The 22,348-nt window shown below is 33.7% G+C and overlaps 2 protein-coding genes across 6 annotated transcripts; both read left to right on the forward strand.

The window, feature by feature from the left end:
* The first annotated feature begins 3,878 nt into the window (after positions 1–3,878).
* LOC117321888 (ELAV-like protein 1) lies at positions 3,879–10,319 on the forward strand. 3 transcript variants are annotated; one of them, XM_033876505.1, is made up of 3 exons: positions 3,886–3,902; positions 6,017–6,102; positions 8,746–10,319. In XM_033876505.1, the coding sequence occupies exon 3, from the start codon at positions 8,809–8,811 to the stop codon at positions 9,880–9,882; it is 1,074 nt and encodes a 357-aa protein (XP_033732396.1). In that variant the 5' UTR covers positions 3,886–3,902; positions 6,017–6,102; positions 8,746–8,808; the 3' UTR covers positions 9,883–10,319. The 3 variants fall into 3 exon arrangements, with proteins under 3 accessions (XP_033732397.1, XP_033732396.1, XP_033732395.1); XM_033876506.1 differs by lacking the exon at positions 6,017–6,102 and having other exon boundaries at positions 3,879–3,902; XM_033876504.1 differs by lacking the exon at positions 3,886–3,902 and having other exon boundaries at positions 5,958–6,102.
* A 6,610-nt stretch (positions 10,320–16,929) lies between these two features.
* LOC117321889 (serine protease inhibitor dipetalogastin-like) lies at positions 16,930–19,696 on the forward strand. Of its 3 annotated transcripts, none has more exons than XM_033876509.1 (7): positions 16,930–17,039; positions 17,288–17,354; positions 17,752–17,828; positions 18,306–18,348; positions 18,702–18,796; positions 19,048–19,118; positions 19,597–19,696. In XM_033876509.1, exons 2-6 carry the CDS (start codon positions 17,292–17,294, stop codon positions 19,085–19,087), a joined length of 318 nt encoding a protein of 105 aa, XP_033732400.1. In that variant the 5' UTR covers positions 16,930–17,039; positions 17,288–17,291; the 3' UTR covers positions 19,088–19,118; positions 19,597–19,696. The 3 variants fall into 3 exon arrangements, with proteins under 3 accessions (XP_033732400.1, XP_033732399.1, XP_033732401.1); XM_033876508.1 differs by lacking the exon at positions 16,930–17,039 and adding an exon at positions 17,057–17,100; XM_033876510.1 differs by lacking the exon at positions 16,930–17,039 and adding an exon at positions 17,077–17,105.
* Positions 19,697–22,348: the final 2,652 nt, after the last annotated feature.

The following is a 22,348-nucleotide window of genomic DNA, read 5'->3' on the forward strand; positions in this document are numbered from 1 at the left end:
GTGTTCTGACCCCCCCCCCCCCCCCCCCCCCCCCCCTGGATGGATCCGCTAGTGACAGCGACTGCAAACGTTATTACTAGATGTACATAATACATGCTAATAGCATTGACAACCGGACTGCAAGCAGACGAAATGGAATCCTAGTCCTTTAACCTAATGCATAGACATCAATTTATGGCAGATGAACTGATTAGTCGAAGCCAAGTCATGGCAGTGGAGACAAATGAATGGAATGAACAATTAGGAGTGAGAATGTAATGAAGAATGTATTTGAAGGGTCAATTAAGACAACATTGCAAAACTGACGTACACATATGTATTCTAGACAAAACGACGGGCTGGCCGCACGAGGCACGGATCACCACGCATATCGGCTGTAGGATGTTATAACAGGTCAACAGAGTGGGAGGGTTGTTATCTTTAGTAGATAAGGTTGACCTTGGCCCAATGTCGCCTACTACCGGAAGTAGAACCAGGTTATGCGAAATAAGTGTGGTTGATTTTCATTTCAAATGACAATATATGATATACTTTATTAGACAATGTTTTGATTTTTTGTTTCAAAGTGATAGAAAACTATGATGCTGCAGTAGGATATGGAAAAAATATATATCGGAAATCAACTTTATATAAGTGTCATTAGAATATATTTTGAACCATTTTGGACGTACCAGCTTACCCTAAATTATGTCAAGGTTGCAGCTCTATTTCGGGATACCATTTACTCCAGATTGAATGTGGAGTTTGAACATTCACTCCTGAAAACGTTTATTTTTCCGCCCTTTACTCTTTCTTTCATTCCTCAATTCAAATCATATCTGACACTGTCTCGTGTTATAATAGACGTAGTATATCAAACAGTTCTTCTCTGGATTTTATCTAATTACCTATTATAGTGAGGCTAAAAACTGTAACCTTATTAAATGTTAGCGTAAGCATTTTGCAATTCTGACAACCACCAGGGAGCTTTGTTACATCTGGTGTACCATTTTGACTCCAAAGAAACTGGTCTTCGGATTTTTCTTTGTCCCACTTTAACCGACCGATTGATTGCGTTCCCTACCAATGACTAGTTATATCAATTAGTGGGTTTGACTAGAACCATCACCTAGGGACAGCATTCATAGTTTGTGTAGGAGTACATATTATTTTTTGTAATAAATTGTTTGGTGTACGTAAAAGTACAAGTAACGATGTGGTTTATCTTGAAGTAGGTAGGTATCCATTAAGAGTGCTACGAAAAATTAGAATTATAAAATATTGGATAAAACTGAGAAACTCCCGAAATTATATTTCACAGTCTTGCTATGACGACACGTTAGAAAATAATGATAGATGGATGTTGAATATCAAGGAAGAATTATATAGAATAGGTTCCGGATATAAATGGGAATCACAAAAGATTGACATTAATGATCTTCAAATGACAAAGGAAAGAAGTTTTGATTTATATGAAAGAGTGGAGTGTGTAGAAAAAAATATATTGTCCTCTAAAGGAATTTTATATCAACATGTTTACAACAGTTATAGTTTACAGAATTATCTGAAAAAGTCCATATCAGTTGAATATTTGAGAGAAATAACTAAAATTCGACTATCGTCACACACTCTAAATATTGAAAAGGGTAGATATCATAACATCGAGCGACACCAAAGAGTTTGTCATATATGTGACATAAATGATATTGAAGACGAGTTCCTTTTTGTATTAGTGTGGCCTTGTTTTGCAAATTTAAGATATACATTCTCCAAAAGTTATTTTGTAACAAATCAAAGTGTGTACAAATGAGAGGAATTGCTTTATACAAATAGCCCTAAAGAATTGACAAGTTTTGGTAAATGTATAAAGCTTGCTAATAACCTTTGACCTTCCAGTTACGCTGATACTGATTACATACCATATAGATAATCACTTAATTAACCTGACAGTTTTAGGTTTTATACAACACATTTTAAACGAATGCGGTTTAATGTACATGTATATATGGAATTCGCAGTTTCAAGGCAATTTGAATCCTAAATGGGTAAAAGTTAAAGTAAAGCAAACGGGGGTTGGAGATGTCCATTTTCCGCACCAGGATCTTGCTGGACTGGATATCAGTATTTTAATAGAACATCCTTCAGTTATTTGTAGGTATGATTATGCCTTGTTTAATATGGTGATAAGTATGTCATACTGTTTCTGTATACTATGACTATATTGTCTGAAATATCAAATTATTTAGAAAGTTTTGGCGTCAATTATATTGTATATAGTACCTCTTGTTACACGAGTTGAAAATAATAAATCTTATAAAACGAACAGTGACTGTTTCACACTCTTATCCTCATCCTTTCCTTACAGGACATCTCCAATGAATGAAAACACCCAGTTAATAGTTAAGTAGGAACTCCAATGGCTGCCTTCATTCAATGGAGGATATGCAAAAGTAGATTGTAGCTGATACGGTGTACTAACACTGTGATACAGTGTACTAATACTGCATCACAGTGTTAGTACACTGTATCACCTTACATTTGCATCACGTCAAGCATAGGAAAGGCCAATTGGGGCTTAGGGGACCTTTATTACACAGCGGTACATATGTCCCTTATAAGATAGTTACGTCATTTTATCTGTGTATGTCCCTTATAAGATAGTTACATCATTTTCCCCGTCTATGTCCCTTATAAGATAGTTACATCATTTTATCTGTGTATGTCCCTTATAAGATCGTTACATCATTTCCCCCGTCTATGTCCCTTATAAGATAGTTACATCATTTTCCCCGTCTATGTCCCTTATAAGATAGTTACATTATTTTATCTGTGTATGTCCCTTATAAGATCGTTACATCATTTCCCCCGTCTATGTCCCTTATAAGATAGTTACATCATTTCTCCCGTCTATGTCCCTTATAAGATAGTTACATTATTTTCTCTATGTATGTCCCTTATAAAGTTACATCATTTTCTCTATGCATGTCCCTTATAAGATCATTACATCATTTTCCCCGTCTATGTCCCTTATAAGATCGTTACATCATTTTCCCCGTCTTGTGTCCCTTATAAGATAGTTACATCATTTTATCTATGTATGTCCCTTATAAGATAGTTACATCATTTTATCTGTGTATGTCCCCGTTATAAGATAGTCACATCATTTTCTCTGTGTATGTCCCCGTTATAAGATAGTTACATCATTCTCCCCGTCTATGTCCCGTATTAGATAGTTACATCATTTTCTCTATGTACATGTTTGTCCTTTATTAGAAAGTTCCGTCATTTTCTCCGTGTATGTCCATTATATTTCCCTGAATTACAGCCATGATCGAGGACCATATATATCAGTTGCCTAAGCAATCGGTTGACTAAATTTGCTATGCCTAGATAGAATATTATAATCTATCGCATACAAATCGATTGATTGAAGATAAGGTCTGTGACAAGTTGGGAAAGTTTGTGTTCATTTCTTATGGCGCGGGAAGGATGTCATAATTAAATATTTTTGCCTAGGCAAAAATAAAATATTGCCTAGGCAAAAATCGAATATTGCTTAGGCGAAAATATTTCAGTCTAGGCAATATTCGATTTTTTCCTAGGCAAAAATAATTTTGTTTCGATTATTGCCTAGGCAAAAATCGAATTTTGCCTAGGCAGAAATCGAGGCAAAATTATTTTTGCCTAGGCAGATGTTTGTTTGTTGATTTTATTTATTGTCATTTTTCTTTCGTTTTCCTTCGTGTCTTTATATTTCTATCTTTTTTTGTCGTTATAAAACTCGTCACCGCACGGAAGAGCTGCATGTCTACAACATAGTTGTGTTTTCGTTGTTTAAAGTGAAAGTAGAACTGTTTGTTTTGGTCAGTGAGAGTAGCCTCCCCTAGAATGACGTCACATCTGCCTCAGCCATATTGGAAAGGGTCAGTATGCACGTGTTGAAATTAGTGTCTCCAAATTATTATTTTTTTAATCAGACAGTTGTTCAATAATCAGTTTCTTGTGACAGCTGCTTAACCATGTTTCATAAGGTCGTTTTAGTAATTGTCATTGATGCAACTACAGAATTTTTGGAAGAAAATGATGTTTTTGCAGATCAAAATTTTGTGTTGAAAAATGCCGTTTATGACCATTGTGTTGTACCTTGTGGTGCAGGGTCGGTGTTGTCTGCAGAAATCTTTTGTATAAGAGAATCCACGAGCATTGTCTTATGTGTTGCAACGGTGAAGTGTGGTCGGTGTATTTATATCAATGTAGGAGCTAAATTCTCTGTCCGTCAAGCTCTGTAACGTTATTGCAGATCTATACAGTACATCTATATATGTGTATGGCACATATGCATGCATTGTCAATGTGAAATTGCTTCAATATTAAGTTTGTCTTCTGGTCCCAATTATAAACGTTAGACATTTTCAGAGGCCGGTTTTAAGGCCAGAGAACATTCACTTCTCTCTGAAGTCGTGGAATCTTTCGAAATCATCCAGTGTCAATTTTGGTGGAGACAAAATAAATCTCCAACGACATGCTGTAAATTTATTAACACCTACCCAGGACGTCAATTTGACACTTGCTTTTTATCTATTACAGTAGTAATTTAACCATTTCATAAATCAGAAGGGTTAAAAGTATTGTTGTCTGGATCAGTCTGTTATAACCGTTATCTAATCGGAAAGGCAACAGATTCACAACAATGAAATGTCAACATCAATGATTGTTTTCAAAACCAGAAGTCATTTTCACTAAGAGAGAACAGGATTAATATGTCTTTCAAGTACAATTTCATACCAATCTTGCTATTTAAACAAAATTGATTGTAAAGATAATACTGAAGATTTTTGTATTGAAATGGTATGAAAAAAAAAATAAAAGTATGAAATTATGCAGAGTAAAGCTTTTATAATATCAAAATGGTGTTACACCCTGCTACAGATGAAATAGGCATATTCAACCCTTGGGTAAACAAGAAAAATAACTAATGGTTTATTAAGGATTATGTAATGGTAGGTTAATTGATCAATTATCAAAAATCAGTTCACACCAACTACTTATATCCCATCATTGATTGTCTGCTACCTTACATAATATATAAAGGAGATCATTTTGAAAACTCGTATTTCTTATCAATTGTATTCTGTTCCGTCATTATTGCCCACCATATTCCGTATATACATGTAGAAGGACATTCAAGGATAATCTAAATTTAAAAGTGGTTTGAAGAATTTTTCACTCTTTGCTTGATAAAGGTATCTCCTGTTTTTGAAAACTCCAAAACAAGTCTCAGTCACTTCAACATAAACATGTAATATTTATGTACAAAAAGTAATGAATCTCATTCAGAACATAAGTTGAAGAATGATATTAATTTGCTTTATTCAGATTACTGCCATTTAAATTGTTAACCAAATGGTGTTGAATATATTATCTTTATTATCCTCATTGAAGATGACAAGTGGTATGTTTTATTTTTTTTCAAAACTAACACCTTTGGTATTGATGATTTCATGATGAGTCGATGACTCACAAATTGTACAATGTTGAGCTGCAAGGATGCTTGCTATAAGTTTATTCTTCCAGCTGTTTGCAGTAAAAATTACCAGCCACAAGTATATGAAGTATTATGAACCAGGGTTTTCACTAAAGTACAATGTATTTTATAAATAGAGTCCTTTCCAGAAAGGGTTTTTCTTTGTAGTTTTAATGGACTTCTTGAAATGAAGTGAAGCAATAACTTCTATATATTTTTCATGCTTCAAAGAGCATTTGAAGCTTTGGGGACAGCTTAAGTTCAGAGCTAACTCTGTGAACTTAAAAGTCAGGTTGATTTGAATATTTTGAATACTTCGAATATTTCAACTACTTTGTTTCAAAGTAACACTGTAGTTACAAATGAATTTCTATTTTCAATTTTGCAAATAAAAGTAAATAATTGTCCAATTTACAGATGTATTTATTTCTATTTGAAACATATTTATAATCTTATCATATTATATTAAGATATTTATGTTTTTTTATTCTTTTATTATTTGTTTTACTGTAGGAATAACCTATTTTAGGATCTATTTCGAAGTTCCTGCTAAAAGTATTTTAGTCCTTGACTATATTTTGGGCCATCTTGGAGAGAAGGTAATTATCTATTTATGAAATATTTGTTTGTTATTATTCAGATCACTGTTTTGATTTATTGTTGTTTGTTTTCTATAAATAGTGCTTATTTTTATGACTTTATTTTAGTATAGATTTATGTGTTATGGTTATTTCTTTATTTTGAGAAAAAAATTTGCAGTAATAGAAAGTGTCATGTCTTATATTATATGTGTGATTATTTTATGTTATTGAACAGTGAACTTTGAATTACCAAATTATAAGGCATCAAATTTTCTTTGAATCAAATTTTCTTTGACAAAATGTGTAGTGATCAAAATCTCAAATATTGTAAATGTTTCTTATTGATGTTGCTATAATTTGAGGTTTTTGTTTTCTTTTAATCCCTGCTTGAACCCAATTTTTGTCCATAATATTGTTTTTCTATTACAATCATTTTAACTTTAGTGAGATTTCTTTTTAGAAATAACAGTGAAATTGAAAATATGCCTTTTGTTGATTTCATTTATCTATTTATTTATTTTAATTTTTTTTTGCGTCTATGATATAAATATATTTATGGCTTATTTTGAAACGAAATTGAAAAATCACCCAGTTGCAGATTAATTATAAATGAATTGCCAGAACTATAGGCCTGGATAATACCATTATAACAGGGTTGGCAATGTAACTGACATATTGAAATGTGCATCTTGAATATATTGTATGAAGTTAAAACTGATTTCTTTAGTTTTGTATGAATCGCTTTTGATTAGTGTTGAGATATCAAGCCTCAGTAAAAACTTTGGAATATAGTAAGTACTTGTTGTCTTCTGGTCCAATGTTTCATTAGGAGCTTATAACTATGTTATAGCGCAGCATCAGTCTTCTGTACACTGAACTCACGAATACGAGTGGGTTCCAGTTAAGTCCTTAAAATCGTTTAAGATTCTGTTTGAATTGAAGAAGACTCACTGTTTCTGGTTTATAAAATATAATATTGCCAAAAAGGTGAATGCTTTGCCATTCCGTGTTTAGCTGACCAGGTGAGCATTGCGGGTCTGCTAGGCCTTTTGTTTTGAACTGTGATATTAGGAGACAATGAATCACTGGATCATGGTTTCCAAACATTGATACCACACTGCACAAGATAGCCAATTATTTAATTACAAAAATAACACATTATACCACATGATAACATAACTTGTCTGTCTGTTTTCATCAACTTTAGTTTAAATATTTGATATTCCACTCCCTAAAACAACAAATGGATAATGTTAACATCTTTACACTACTTTGCTAGGGGAAATGACTTTCAGATCAGTTACCCATTAGCTATATATAGGTAAACTATGTAATTTGAGTCTTAAATGACTGTATTTGAATACATTACTTCATCGGGTAAGGTGTCTCAGACCAAGTTGATAAAATTTATGCTATATATTTTTTACATAAAATTATTGTCTCCATTGGATAGATAGATTAATTTCCCATCAAATACACTTCGCTGCAGCCATAGGTCAATTAACATTTAAGCCCAGATTGATAAAATAATCAAAGACCATTTTATCTGAATACATTCACTTACTTGTACAATCCTAATCATTACCAGGTAATGAAATATTACAACTGAACTTCATATTAACTCTGGTCATGGCAAGGAATCAAAGGTCAAAGATTTAACTTGGTAGTCCAGTGCACAAAGAAAGTATACTCTGTGTACTGGAGTGAGCATCCTATTGCAATAGATTTCTTACTCTCGTGCACTAACTCCATTGCTATGCATATATAAATCAATTTCATCAAACTTATTAGGTTATACATAATTTTGATAAATGTCCATTCTAGGTTTCCCTTTAAATGCTTCATGCTTCAGGGACTACTTTTGATAAAACTTCTGAAGTCATGCACGGAGCAGTATATTTTATCTGATGACCTTTATCTAAGGCCTCTGAGGTTATGTCAGAAGTCATACACACTACAGTACACTATATTTGATAACCTCTATCTCAAGGCCAAAGGTCATGTCATGATCAGTGCAAAATGTCAAGGAAGTTTGATATTCAGATGTTACAATGTTACAATAATGAAAGATAACATACGTCTTTAAGAGTACCTACATCACCCATAGGTACATTTTTTGTATGTAACTGAAAAATTTGTGACATTAACCAACATCCCCTGGTCAAAGGCCATATATATGTAAGTGCAAATTGCTGTTGCTTTAATTAGACCAGTAAATATATATCTTTTTAATATTGAATATGAAAAAAAATTATGTTACAAATTAGTTCATCCACCGAAGGTAGGCACTGTGCTGTCACAAAGACACTGTAACCTTCATTATTAATTTCAAGGTCAAATATATATACAGAATTTCAGTGAAAGATTTCATGGGCTGTAATTTTCATATTGTTTAGTCTTCATCTGCAGGTGAGTAGTAAATGTATTGGGTCACTTGGTCATTTGGTAGTATTAAGGTCACCCTAATGTTAATGCACATGCTAATTATGTGGCTCAATTTTGTAGTACTTCCAGCAGAATTTGTACTTTTGAAGTGTACTTTCGTTGCTACAGTTGAGAATTTTAGAATTTATACAAAAAACATGTTTATATATGTAAAAATCATGCTAATCTTTTTTCGTTTTCTCTTTTCTTTTCTTCCTCGATGGTGGTTGTTTGAAGTCGTGACCCTGACCGGCTACGACCTTTACCAATCTTGCAGAGTAGCCAACGTCTTGATCAGATATGGATGAACAGGAAAACACCACTAACCTTATAATTAATTATCTGCCACAGACTCTCACAGATGATGAATTCACATCTATGTTTCTCTCTATTGGCCCTATCAAGTCAGCTAAAATTGTCCGAGACAAAGCCACAAACTACAGCTTTGGGTTTGGTTTTGTGGAATACCACAGTCCACAGGATGCAGAGCGTGCTATTCAGACATTGAACGGTCTTCAGATCCAGAATAAGATCATCAAAGTAGCATTAGCTCGACCGGGTGGTGAGGCATACAAGGGAGCTAACTTGTACATCAGGAATGTCCCAAAACATTTCAAAGAGGCAGATCTAGAAGCACTCTTTGATGGATTTGGTGCTGTTGTGCAATCTCGTGTTCTAATCGACCTACAAACAGGAGAATCAAAAGGTGTTGGATTTGTGCTGTTTAGCAAGAAGTCTGAAGCCGAGGAAGCCATTATGGGGATGAATGGTAAACCTCCATGTGATGGGGAAGTTCCATTGATCGTTAAATTTGCTGATGATAATTCCAAGAAACAGCAACAGAACAGTGGTGGTCAGCGCTATAACCAACAGTCCATGGGTGGTGGCCAGGCGGGACCAATGAGAAATCCCCCTGGTAACAGGATGAGGTTTAACCCTATGGGCGGTCAAGCAATGAATAATTATGGCCCTAATAATTATGGTGGCCCAAATATGAACTATGGAAACATGTATGGTTATGGTGGTTCCCAGGGTCCCCATGGATATAGTGGGGGAATGGGAGAGGGGAATAATTATGGGGGAAACCCATCATCTGGGAATCCAATCGGTACTGGCCACTTAGCACCAGGAGGTGGTTACATTATTTATGCATACAACATCGGATATGATTGCACAGAGAAAGAACTTGTAGAACTATTTGCAGACTTTGGGACTGTATCAAAGGTGAATGTGATATATGACCACCAGAGAGGCCAGTGTAAAGGATATGGATTTGTTACTATGACTAACTATCGCGAGGCACAGAACGCTATACTAAACCTGAACAGTTATGTCCACAAAGGGAGACAACTTTCTGTATCATTCAAAAAGTGAAATGCTTTCCATTGACTTAAACATACGCATTTAGAAATGTGTTACCGGTAAGGATGGGTGTGATCTAATTTTACTGAATTTTAGGAGACGATGCATTCCAACTAACATTTAGAAACATGCTGAAGTACAAAGACTGGCTCCTGAATGGTTTAACTAGCCGTCATGAATAGCTCCTCAATGGTTTCAGCACCATGGCTGGCTCCTCAATGGTTTCAGCACCATGGCTGGCTCCTCAATGTTTTCAGCACCATGGCTGGCTCCTCAATGTTTTCAGCACCTTACTTGAATCTCAAAAATGGAGCACTGTATGTTGAAAAAGCTGTTGAAAGATTGTAAAATTAAGAAATACCCGTCTGTTGTGTTTTGATGATGTAGACAAAAGATAAATCCTTGTGCTTGTTATAGTTGCAGTACAATCAACATGTTTCATTCTTCGAGCATTTGTCTTGTTACTTTATTTTTTCCATGATGTAATTCAGTGTTTATCAAATAAGTATCTATGTTATGAAAATCTCGAGATTAATTTTATGACAATAGCTCTATGTCTCTCACTGTATAGATTTATATTCTCTTTTTATTTTGAAGTTATTTATTTTGGTAAAGAAAGCTTAACATTGTTTTTATATTGAAGCATTTCGAATTTGATTTTTTTTGAATTTTTGAATTTTAGATTTTTTTTTTTTTAGATTTCTCAGTAAAAGATTTGATTAAAAAAAATACAGAGATATAAAATGGACATAAAGAATATATTTAAAAGTCTTGCTTTCTACGCTGACATCACATAGAGTACATTTGGACAGTAAGATTTGAATTTTCATATCAATCAGACTTGTTATCACCAACAAATGACCCCCACAGTATAGAAATATACCTCATCACCAACATATGACACCCACAGTATAGAAATATACCTAATTATCACCAACAAATGACACCCACAGTATAGAAATATACCTCATCACCAACATATGACACCCACAGTATAGAAATATACCTCATCACCAACATATGACACCCATGGTATAGAAATATACCTCATCACTAACATATGACACCCATGGTATAGAAATATACCTCATCACCAACATATGACACCCACAGTATAGAAATATACCTCATCACCAACATATGACACCCACAGTATAGAAATATACCTAATTATCACCAACAAATGACACCCACAGTATAGAAATATACCTCATCACCAACAAATGACACCCACAGTATAGAAATATACCTCATCACCAACATATGACACCCACAGTATAGAAATATACCTCATCACCAACAAATGACACCCACAGTATAGAAATATATCTCATCACCAACATATGACACCCACAGTATAGAAATATACCTAATTATCACCAACATATGACACCCACAGTATAGAAATACGGTAAACCTAATTATCACCAACAAATGACACCCATGGTATAGAAATATACCTCCTCACCAACAAATGAAAAGAAAAAAAATGTTTGCGTAAAAGACTGAAAGCTATCTACCAAATAAAGAGGCAATAGTATGATAGAATTTCTTGGAATGCAAGTTTAAAAGATAAAAAGAGAAGCTCAAAGTTTTAGATTGTGGCAATAGTGTAAAGTACATCATTTTTGTATTGTATAAAATTTATATACAACATCCAGTCATTGTTTTTATCAATAACCATTACACTTTAATGGAGCTGTATCTTAACATGTGGTGAAGCAGTGCTAGATGGTTTTAGTTTTGGAATTTTTAGTTTTTGAATTTGTAATTGTCTCCCTTGTTACATGCTCGGCACTATATATGCCTGTATATTTTTGTTGCCATTTAAAAGACTACTCTTAAATATTCCCGTACTCTATTGTTACTGTAACACTTTTTCCCCAAGAAAATCTGTGATCAAAGTTGATGTCTTTACTCTTAGGCTTTAGTGACCTACTGTTGTTACACGAATATTGCTGAACATGCATGTTTTGCATTAATCTTACTACTGTCTAAATAAAGCTAAATTAATTGTGTCCATTACATATACAGTAAATTGTATTCTGTGATAAATACTTCTGGTCTACCAATTGATCATTCAAGAATATGTGTAAAAAATATACGATAGTCTTGATTTCCACCATACATTTGTATTTGGTAAATGTCTGATTGCTGTGGTGATGTGTGTGCATAAAGAGGCATGCTTTATTCTGATTGGGTAATTACATGTAGTTTGTATGCAGATCCATAATGCCAAAATTTGATGTGTATTATGTGTTTTTTGCCCTATAGATGTCTATACAAAACATCCAACATTGGACTGCTGTGCATCAGTGTCCTGAACACAGGGGGTATGAATTCTACAATTCTTGTTAATTGTTTTGATTTTGTGTAGCATATGTATAGTTACTTTTATGACCTACAATAGGTTTTCATAAATTTCTCATTTTTATTTTGTTACAAATAGCAGGTACAGGAAATTATCCAATTTAAGTTGTACAGTGTACTTAAAGATGTACACCTCTATAATGTCAAAAAATCCTGTATTAACTCTTTTTCCTCATTTACATTTTTTAAATGGAAGTTAATGGCATTGCAGAAAATGTAAGAAGAATAATATAACTGTGTGCTCGTTTTTGTGCTATGATGAGTCAAAGATATCAATTTAACAATATGTTATATTAAGTGAATTTTGCTGTTTTTGCCTTTTAAAGGACAAATCCGTACACTATCTTCCATAGGTATGTAAAATAGTATATTCTTTTACATAATGGAAGTTAAAATTCTTTAACCTGTTCATTTAACAGCATTTAAGTTACCCCTACCCCTTAGTTTCTATTGGCAAAATACTCATTTTTACCCTTTTTTTTTTGGATATTTAGCAAATTATATCAAAAGTTCTGCTCTTCACTTTTTGAAATATTCAGCAGATCAAATTTTTTTTTATCTTTCTAAAACAGCCATTAAAATGGAAGGGGGCGTATGCTCCCCTCCCCCCCCCCCTCCCCTCCCATTATTATTAGTGTTATTTTCCACCACTTCAAGGTCAGAAATCCAAAGTGCATAAGATACAGCAGAAATGCAAAAACAATTTCAAAAATGTATAATTTTCCTCATTCTTGTTTATTATTTTCATTACACTGAACAAAAAAAAACCCTTACACAAGATCAAAACAAGACTTTAAAGGTGATTGAAACAACAGAGGAGTACTTCCTTAATATGTTATGCTAAACTCTATAATTATGCCAATCAGTATTCATTTAGGAATGATAGTGGTATGTGTGATTAGATTCAATTTAGTATGATATAAAGACAACAATTACTATAGCAATGATATTGTAAAGGGGGACTTCCTGTTTTTCATTGAGGTATTAAAAGTCCTATATATATGTGTGCTATACTGAAAGTTGAGGGAAGTAAGTCTGCTGTTAATATCAGTTTGGTACAAACAGTATCAAGGGTAGTATTTCCTCATGTACATTGCTTTAAAAAAGCTTATTCAGAAAGGAAATGTTTAGTGGTAATGTGTAATGAATACATGCGTGTACATATGGATTGCACACAGAAGTTGTTTGTTTTGTTTACAGAGGGTTGATAGTTGATTTATTTGAATTTAAGAAATCCAGTATATGATATTAGTTCACTGAGCTGATAATCGTCTGTTTTCCTCCTACATAAAAGAGTAGATATATTTAGTGAGGGACGTATATTATCTATTATATGTCCCTGATCCAGCACATTTTTACATTGATCGTAAGTAGTGTCTTTTCATTGTTATTCACTAATGTTTTGTTGTTTTGATGAGGCTTCACGAAGTCTTGTACAGTGATATGTTTTGAAATCGGTAGTAGACGATAGATAACAGACATTCATATAAGATTCAATTGCAAAAAGTGAATGAGAAATGATGTCTGTGTATTATATTACACGTTTGGTATATATGTACTGAGATTTGCTTATTAAGAGAATATTCAGTAACGAAGTCTTCGCTTTACTTGAATTTTAATATGTATACAAACAAATGCAAGAAAATAAAAGATTATTAAGACATTTGTTGGCGTTCATAGGTGAATGAATGTCAACTCTATTTTGTATTAGCGAGAGTTCAATATATTATGAAGTTAAATATAAGTACAATAAAGCGCCTAATATACAACATGTCTCGCATATTATTCCTGACAACGTTTTATAAACTCCTCAAACGAAGTAAGCTGTTTATAGCATTGTTTAAAAAAGTGACTGTCACATCGTGACTTTTGATTGGTCGAAATTTAGATAATGAATAGAATACGACACGAGAAACAATAGTGACGACTGTTCTGATTTGAAAAAAAAGGCTGCCACGTGCGAGTCAAAACTGGTCCAAATTAAGATGTTGCTCAATTTCGATCCAGTGTCTTCTTTACGTGTTTAAAGACTTATGGAAAAATATCGCTGCTGGAGTAGTTTAGGGTACTTGTGTAACTGCCCCGCTACATGTGTACAATTAGAACTTGTGGACGAGAGCTTGTAAAAAGCGTCAAGATACTTGCATTGTATCTTGTAGTACTTGTGTTAATTTAGTTTTAGATTAACTAACACCAAAGTAAAATTTGACATATCTACCTGCAGAAATGGTCCCTGATACGAATTGCAATATAACTGAATTATGTGTTTACCCCTTGTCATGGTATACTTCACCGTCGACATTTATGCAGATGCTGAACATATAAACAACTACAATTGTTCATTTAATGAAAACGTTAACATCGCTATGTACATTGATATAGACTTCAAATTGCGCACACGCATTTAATTCATGAAATGTTGCGTTTTGTGCGACCATCCGTTTGGTATCTTGTCCGCGCGATCATCTCGTTTAGTACATGCACTTCTTGGCGCTGGGATTTTATACTTGGTTCATGGGTTCACCTTAGTTGGGCAGTGCGTCACGTACTTCAAAATAGGTCACTGGCCTTCATTTTGATATTGACCTACGAAAAACAAAATGTCTGGGATGTATCTCCTACTCTACTCGTCATATGTCATATACCAAAACTAGGTCACTGTGACCTTCAATTTGACGATTGACCTACATCAAAGAAAACGTTTCGCCGGGTTCTATCTGCTGCACCGCAAGTAACTGGAACTTCATTGTCAATGTAATTAACTCGCATTCCTCTTAACACGGCGTCTAATGAGATCTTGGTTTTTGACGTTAACGTTATCCCCTTTTTGATTGAACGAAATGTCTGAGCGAAATGTGTAGTTGACAGTATTAGAAATACCAACAATATCGAAACGGTGATCCCTATTGGTTCCGTCGGATCTACAGACAAGCGAAAAGTCCGATACCGAGAAATTGTACACATAAAAAGGCATTGTTATGTCGTAGTTTGATAGCAATATGACTTTTTCAGACTGTTTACATAATAATAATAACTTAAAATAATAGGAAAGAGGTACGGCAATATCATACTTGCATACACAAGGATGTGGTCAGGGTTCGTATACCTTGAACATGATCCCTTCACCAAATGATAAATAACAAAGTAGTATTTTTCTTCACAAGTGACATTCGTCTTTATGCCATCGCTTATTCATACACAACAGGTGACATTTACAAAGAGCGAGAGGATGTTACTGTTTCTGTTAAGTGTTAGGTCCTATGTCATTAATACGCACAGAGCGATAAATCAAGGTATGATCTTTATTTACACAATAAAAGTGCATAGTGAAAAGGTTAAATATTTACCTCATATTAATTGACGTCTACTGAAAGATGCACATCTATTGCTCAATTGCAAAAATCGGAGTATTGAAAAAAAAAGTCTAGTTCAAAACTTGTTTTTGTCTTCAGTTGCCATTCAAAACGAAAATAACATTTTCATGAAAACTGGATGCGGATTATTTGGTTCAATAAAAGCGAGATATTTGACAAGATGTCATAAATAATGTTTTCAAGTCTTATACAGCCAAACTGATCTCTAGCGACCTGTACGTCTGGAATCAAATATCTGTTATCCGGGAAATTCGACGGTATAATATTCTTGCATATATCATTATTGTAGTACGCCCTGGGACGATTTCCATTGGTTGTACCAATTAAAAATTTAATCGCGATGTCATAATAATGATGGACAATGACGTTATGCCATGAATATTGAAATTTGATAACAAAGTGGCTGCCTCCGTTTGATTTGTGTCCTTCATATTTTGTCATTCAAATTAAAGCTTACAAAAATAATACCTCCTCGGGCTCATTTCATGAAATATTTTAAAATTGAGTACTTGACGCCCTATAATACAGATGTATGCACTAAACTTTACGTTTGTAACGCTACTGCACTTTGATCCGTTATACCGTCAGCTAATTGCATGTGTCACATCGACAGCCAGAGCCACAGACACAAACATTAATCATATCAGTCTGTGAAGTAATAAAACTGTTGTTCTAGACTATTAAAGACATGCAGATAATAGGGCGCGTACTTACGTATTGTCGGAGGAGTATGATGTGAAAAATGGCTTGCATTTCAATTACTGTAAACATTGTTATTTTGGCGTACTCATTTTAGCGCATCGCCGAATTATGACGGAATGATAAATTAGTGCACCAACAATACCTACCATATAAAACATTGTAGAGAAGTTATAGCACAATCATGATTTAGCGGATTCCAGCTCGAAAGTTGCTAAAATAAGATTACCGCTAAAATAAGATTACCACTAAAATAAGATTACAATTTAAACAGTTACGTTTACAATATTAGATCAACAGACGTAATTCACGATTATAAGTAAAACTACGTCTTAAACAGATGTTCCATGATTATGTGGTTTGAAGATTGATGTCATAAACGTGTTCATAGCTTGACGTAAGAGTGGGTGTACTAGTGAAATGTAAAATATATTTCCACATAAAAACATTAAAAACCTTCTAAACATTAATCCATAAACTGTCAAAATGCTATAGCTTATCTTTCAGGTATATTCTATTGATTGATTACAGACAAACACACTCACATCAAAGATATATAAAATATCTCATTAATTTGTATATAGATATTTTGTTACCCCGCCTTCATTATTTTTGCTGTATTTTGCAATCGGCTCTGCTTAGTCTCCTTTTGCTATAAAACCACCTTATTTGGCTGTATTTACTTTATTCCTCGATCGTTCGTGTTGGTGCATCCTGTCAACAAGCGTAAGTAACAGTTACTGTCATAAGTAATCGACATGTTTACATTTACATCGAACAAGGCTAGGTAACGTACGTTTAACATTTGTTCACTTGTAATATATATACGTTGTTTAAATGATTACACGTGTAGTACCATTGCTGTTGTCGTCTCTTTGAAATGGTCATTTTACTAAACGTTTCCTACCTTAATTCGCTGAATCTCATTGCATTAGCCGGAATCCACAAGGTTTACATTACACTTTACGTTTTAGTGCCATGGTGTCCATTGGTTTGCTTACTCTATTGGTAACGATAGCCGTTGTTGGCGGAAGATCTTCGGTAAGAATTACATACACTAATAGTAAGGATTGGATATAAGATGTTAACATGAATATGTACTCATTTTGACTTTGATGTCTATTACTTCTAATACAAAAATAATATTATTGAGTCATTTAAGATAAATATATAGCATTGTCCCATGCTACAAATCGGATTGCGTACACACATACTGTTGATCTTGGTGAGTCATACAATGACAGAACAGTTGTTTGTTGCAGTTTTTAATTTTAATTCATTTTTTTTGTATTTACACTGATGTCCTTTTACAATACTTAAATTCAGAGAAATTAATAATAGTTTGAAATCATCATATAACATGACATTGAGATGATAATGAAAACGATCAACACGAGGTAAGAATATATAAGAATTTACATTGTGATTACACGTGCAGTGTGATTGTGATGACGTCTATGACCCCTGGTGTGGAGACGAAGGGACTTACAGCAACCTCTGTGAACTACAGTGCGCGTGAGTATATAGTTTGTAAAGGATAATCCGCTATCGTAGAAAGGGATACAGTTATTATTTCAGAAAATCTAAGTGAATTCGATTTGGCACGTTTTTTCACTGCGCTGACTCCTGAAGTCGGCCAAATTGGGCCGATATATGTAGCTTGCTCTCAAAGCATTTGAAAGCGCTTATGATTTTCTGGTTTGTGTTTTTTATTATTATTACTATGTATATCCATCACAAGGACATTATTTACTTTTTAATTATATATATATATTGTTGTTCCATAAAAATCACGCGTGTCTGTTGTTGTACAATGTAATACCTGAGTCATAAAGAGCATACACATGCAATATAGCGGATAATTAGAGCATGCTACATATACACATATACAGGTATGTCCGTATTTGTAAATATTCTATATTTCTTGTAACATTTTTCCTTCAGTCATTATGATATCAATTGTGTCAAATCATGCTTTCTTATTTATTTCAGAGGCGATGAAATAGAGGGCCATGACACTTGTGAGAACATTGAGGTAACTTGATTTAATGGTGTCATTTCTACTATTATTGGTAGTTATCAAGTGTTAAAAATGCTTCATAAACCATATTGTAAAGCACAATGAAACAGGTGACAAATAATAATAATAAAAAATGTAGCTCTATTCAACGTCAGGTTGAAGCTGGTGTACATATCCCATCAAGAATACTCTGTATTTCAATCTAGCAATGTTTAATATATTTGAATTAGAGGTAATATATAGATATACATTTTGTTGTTGTTGTATTATCGTCATTGTTTGTTTTTTTTAAATATATAATACTTCTTTTAAAAAAACAATAGCATACTTCACATATATATGTACTGATAGTATTCATTACATTATAGAAATGTCTGGATGCTTTACCAGACACAAACGACGGGATCGAAGTCTGCGCCGAGCATGGAATCACATTCGATAACGCCGAAGAAATGAAATGCCAGTAAGTGTTTGCATGTGTTTAAAATATAACATTCTGTAAAGTATCGGTCAGAGGGCATGTTTTTACTATTCAGTAATATATGTATTCATGATACCCAAGGATAAAGCAGACAAAATGGGTTAGGCATAGTAATGCATCAATGCATCAGAAAACACAACCGATTGACTTGAACTGTCATTTTGGTGAGGATTCCGGTATAGTTAAAATGAAATACAGTAGTAACGTTTGTGGTCAATGTTTTTCTTTAATAGCAAATTGGGTTTTGTGCATGACGGCGAGTGTGAAAACTGAGAAGCGGGCGCTACCGATTTCAGAGAAAATGGTATGTCATAACAGCTCTTGTTGCAGTTTGAAATCATCGGAAAATATGCGTTTCTTTGTAATTATATAAATTTGTTATAACCCGGTCGTTTACCAGAAATCTATCAATCTAAGGGGTTAATAGTGTATGTCTGGAGTCCGGTTCGGTGTAGATTAGACTGGCCCCCTGAAAATTAAAGTCATACATGAAATAGAGCTTTATAATTGAGGTCTCCAAGTTTCAAACTAAGGGAAGATAATTTAGTATAAGATTTCAGCTGAGCAATTCGGGGTTAGTGGTCAGTCTAGGTGTAAATCTAGTACTAGTAAATCTGGTATTGAAGGAATCATTTGTCTATTCATTAAAGCTAATACAGTAAATTTCACTATAATTTAGGTGATAAGTTTCTGAGTTGAGATCTAATAAACAGTACAGCTTTTATGTTTTTGTTCGATATGCATTGTCCTACATTTATGTTCTGTCTTTGTTTTACTTACAGGTATTACATTATAAATGGAAACTCGTGTTATAGATTATCGGGAAAGCACCATTCTTTTAGAAAATACTGATTTATTTGCTGATTAAAGAATTAAAAAAAAATACTGATTGTTTTTGTTCTTGTTGTGTAGTTGAAGATTATATTTATTTAGGCTTTGATGGAGAAAAATCAAGCCATCATGTGTATTCTTTTATTCTGATGTCAAAACCACACTCAGTGGTTTACAAGTCAGTGTGTGTTTGACTGTGTGTGCAGATATGACATTCAGAATTAATTCTAACCACAGGAAGAAGTGCCTATGCTTGATAATTATTTGACACCATACTTGAAATACTTGAAACACTAGCCGAATTATACAATATTTTTACTTAAAATCTTTCAGAATATTTGGTACTGTTAAGGATACAAACATACTTAACATTTGATTCATATTTGTTCTTAGCTTCCATTCGTACGTTTACATCATCACTGCTTATTATACACGCATATTTTGGTATTGATCAAGTAGAACGTCGCTTTCTTGTTGAAATCCACTGCTTTGTCTGTTCAAATGTACATACTGCAAACATACAGTTTGGTGCACATGGCTATATATTGCTAGATATTGATCAAATAGACATATACATATAGTTTTGAAAACAAATCTTACCAGGTAACTATACAAAAAGCTGCAATCGTGTTGAGCACCCCAATCAAAATGGCATTGTCTTTTTGTCAAGCGTAAACCAAGTGCTATTTGACGTCAAAGAGAGTGATTTTGGTTTATTATCATTATTATTTTTTTTATACTTATTACGTTTTTCTTTTCAGATATGTAGAAAAATAATTGTTTCCCATTGCACGTCATACACCAATTTTTTAACCATGTGTCGGACGCGAATACGGGTAAACTCATGAACTTGTATATTTATTGATTGTGAAACTATTTGCTATCCTCTATTTATTTAATTGTTCTTTTTACCTTTTGTGATAGAGAATAGATATCTTGAAAGGGGTCTTAAAAAAGTAATAAAAAGTAAAACATTTGTCCTTCAGGATTTAAATGTTAAAGTCGTATGCCATACAGTTTGTAAAAACTTGTTATTGATTAGAAAAGAAATGATACCACATCAGTCATGTAACTTGAAAGATAAGTGAACTTTAGTTCTGTTGGTTCTACCCTAAATCGTTGCCATGTACATTCTCGTCAGAAGTTAAAGATTATATTTAATCACTGTGCTTGCTGAATAACATCTATGAGAAAAAACACATTGTTAATTTTTCCGAAATACCATCGAGTTGTAGATATATCTGCCATCTATGTTGTGGCTTGTTTTCCATACCCGGCAATGGACACCATCATCATGCAATATTGCACCTATAGGTCGTTCCTTTTAACAAACTTCGTAGCCAATCATGTCATCATTATACTGATTTCATATCACAACCCTGGACCCCTTTGTTAATAAAAAGAGGTCATTAAACACATTTGACACCTGTGACCAGGAAAGAAGTTGAAGGTCATTTATTTGAACACCATTCACTGGCCCGATATCATGACACAGGGCCTTTTAGTTAATGAGAAGAAGTTGCACATTTTACCCCTGTGAGTTTAAATGCAGGTCGAAGTCGTTCAGGAAAAAACAAGTATAGATAAAGGTGTATAATTTGTTACTATGAAATATTTAATAATTCATTAATACGATAGACACATAGCTTGGCCACGTTAATCCCGCTCATCGTATGGACTACAGGTGAGATATTAATTAAAGAGAACTTCCAACACCTATCATGAAGAATTAGTCAAAGGCGCAAGTAAAATTGTTGTAACGTTCGAGGAATCTATACTGTAGATGACTCAAATTGTCGATGAACCATATAGCAATACAGTACTGTACTCTATACACCTAAACAGCAGACAGGTAGAGTTATCTGAAGAAAGAAACAAAATCGTCCTACATGGATGATTTACTTAAAAGCTAAAGCAATAGACATTCCTGGTCGGACAATATATATGAATATTTGCATATTGATGCATATCAAGTGAATAATTGCAGAATGACAAGACGATGTAATTTAAACATCTATGAATACATATATATAGGCGATAGACTGAGAACTTTTATCTGTGCGATATGAAAATTCATGAGGTCAATTAGGGTAAAATTCAGTGGGATTTGAAGATTGCTGTACTTCGTTGATTCCCATACTTCCCAAGTAAACAAACACTCCCCACCCCCTCCAACTAGCTTGGGCTTGGACACACACCGGACGGGATGTGTGCTGTTTCTGTTTCGAAAAAAATGTTTGGCAGAATGAATAAGATATCGCTTTTATGAAAATTATATGGATATTTTAATTCGATATCAAAAGCCTATCCTTCTTTCTCCAATCATATTTCTATCATTTATTTTCATTAGATATTCATATCAATGGTTAGTATACGCATGCACATATATGATCGTTCCCCATCAAAAACTGATTTTCTCTTTTGCCTTGAATCGTCACATCTCAACCAAATCACCCGAACCTTCGAAGTAGGTCAATTATACCGACGAGAGAAGAAATAGTTCTAACACAACTGACTCTTGAAAAGGATTCATTTTATTAAATACACGTCTCAAAACAAAATTTCAGCATTTTTTCATTTAATCTATAATAGATAAATTGTCCTTGGTGTTTGAAACAATGAGGAAAATATTTTAGTTTGAAAGTTCATGAGCGACTGTTTTTGATGTGACGAAGCCGTGACGTCACTTGGCGCGATAATGGA

The sequence above is a fragment of the Pecten maximus genome, chromosome 2, assembly GCF_902652985.1.
Source record: "Pecten maximus chromosome 2, xPecMax1.1, whole genome shotgun sequence".
Classification (NCBI taxonomy): Eukaryota; Metazoa; Mollusca; class Bivalvia; order Pectinida; family Pectinidae; genus Pecten; species Pecten maximus.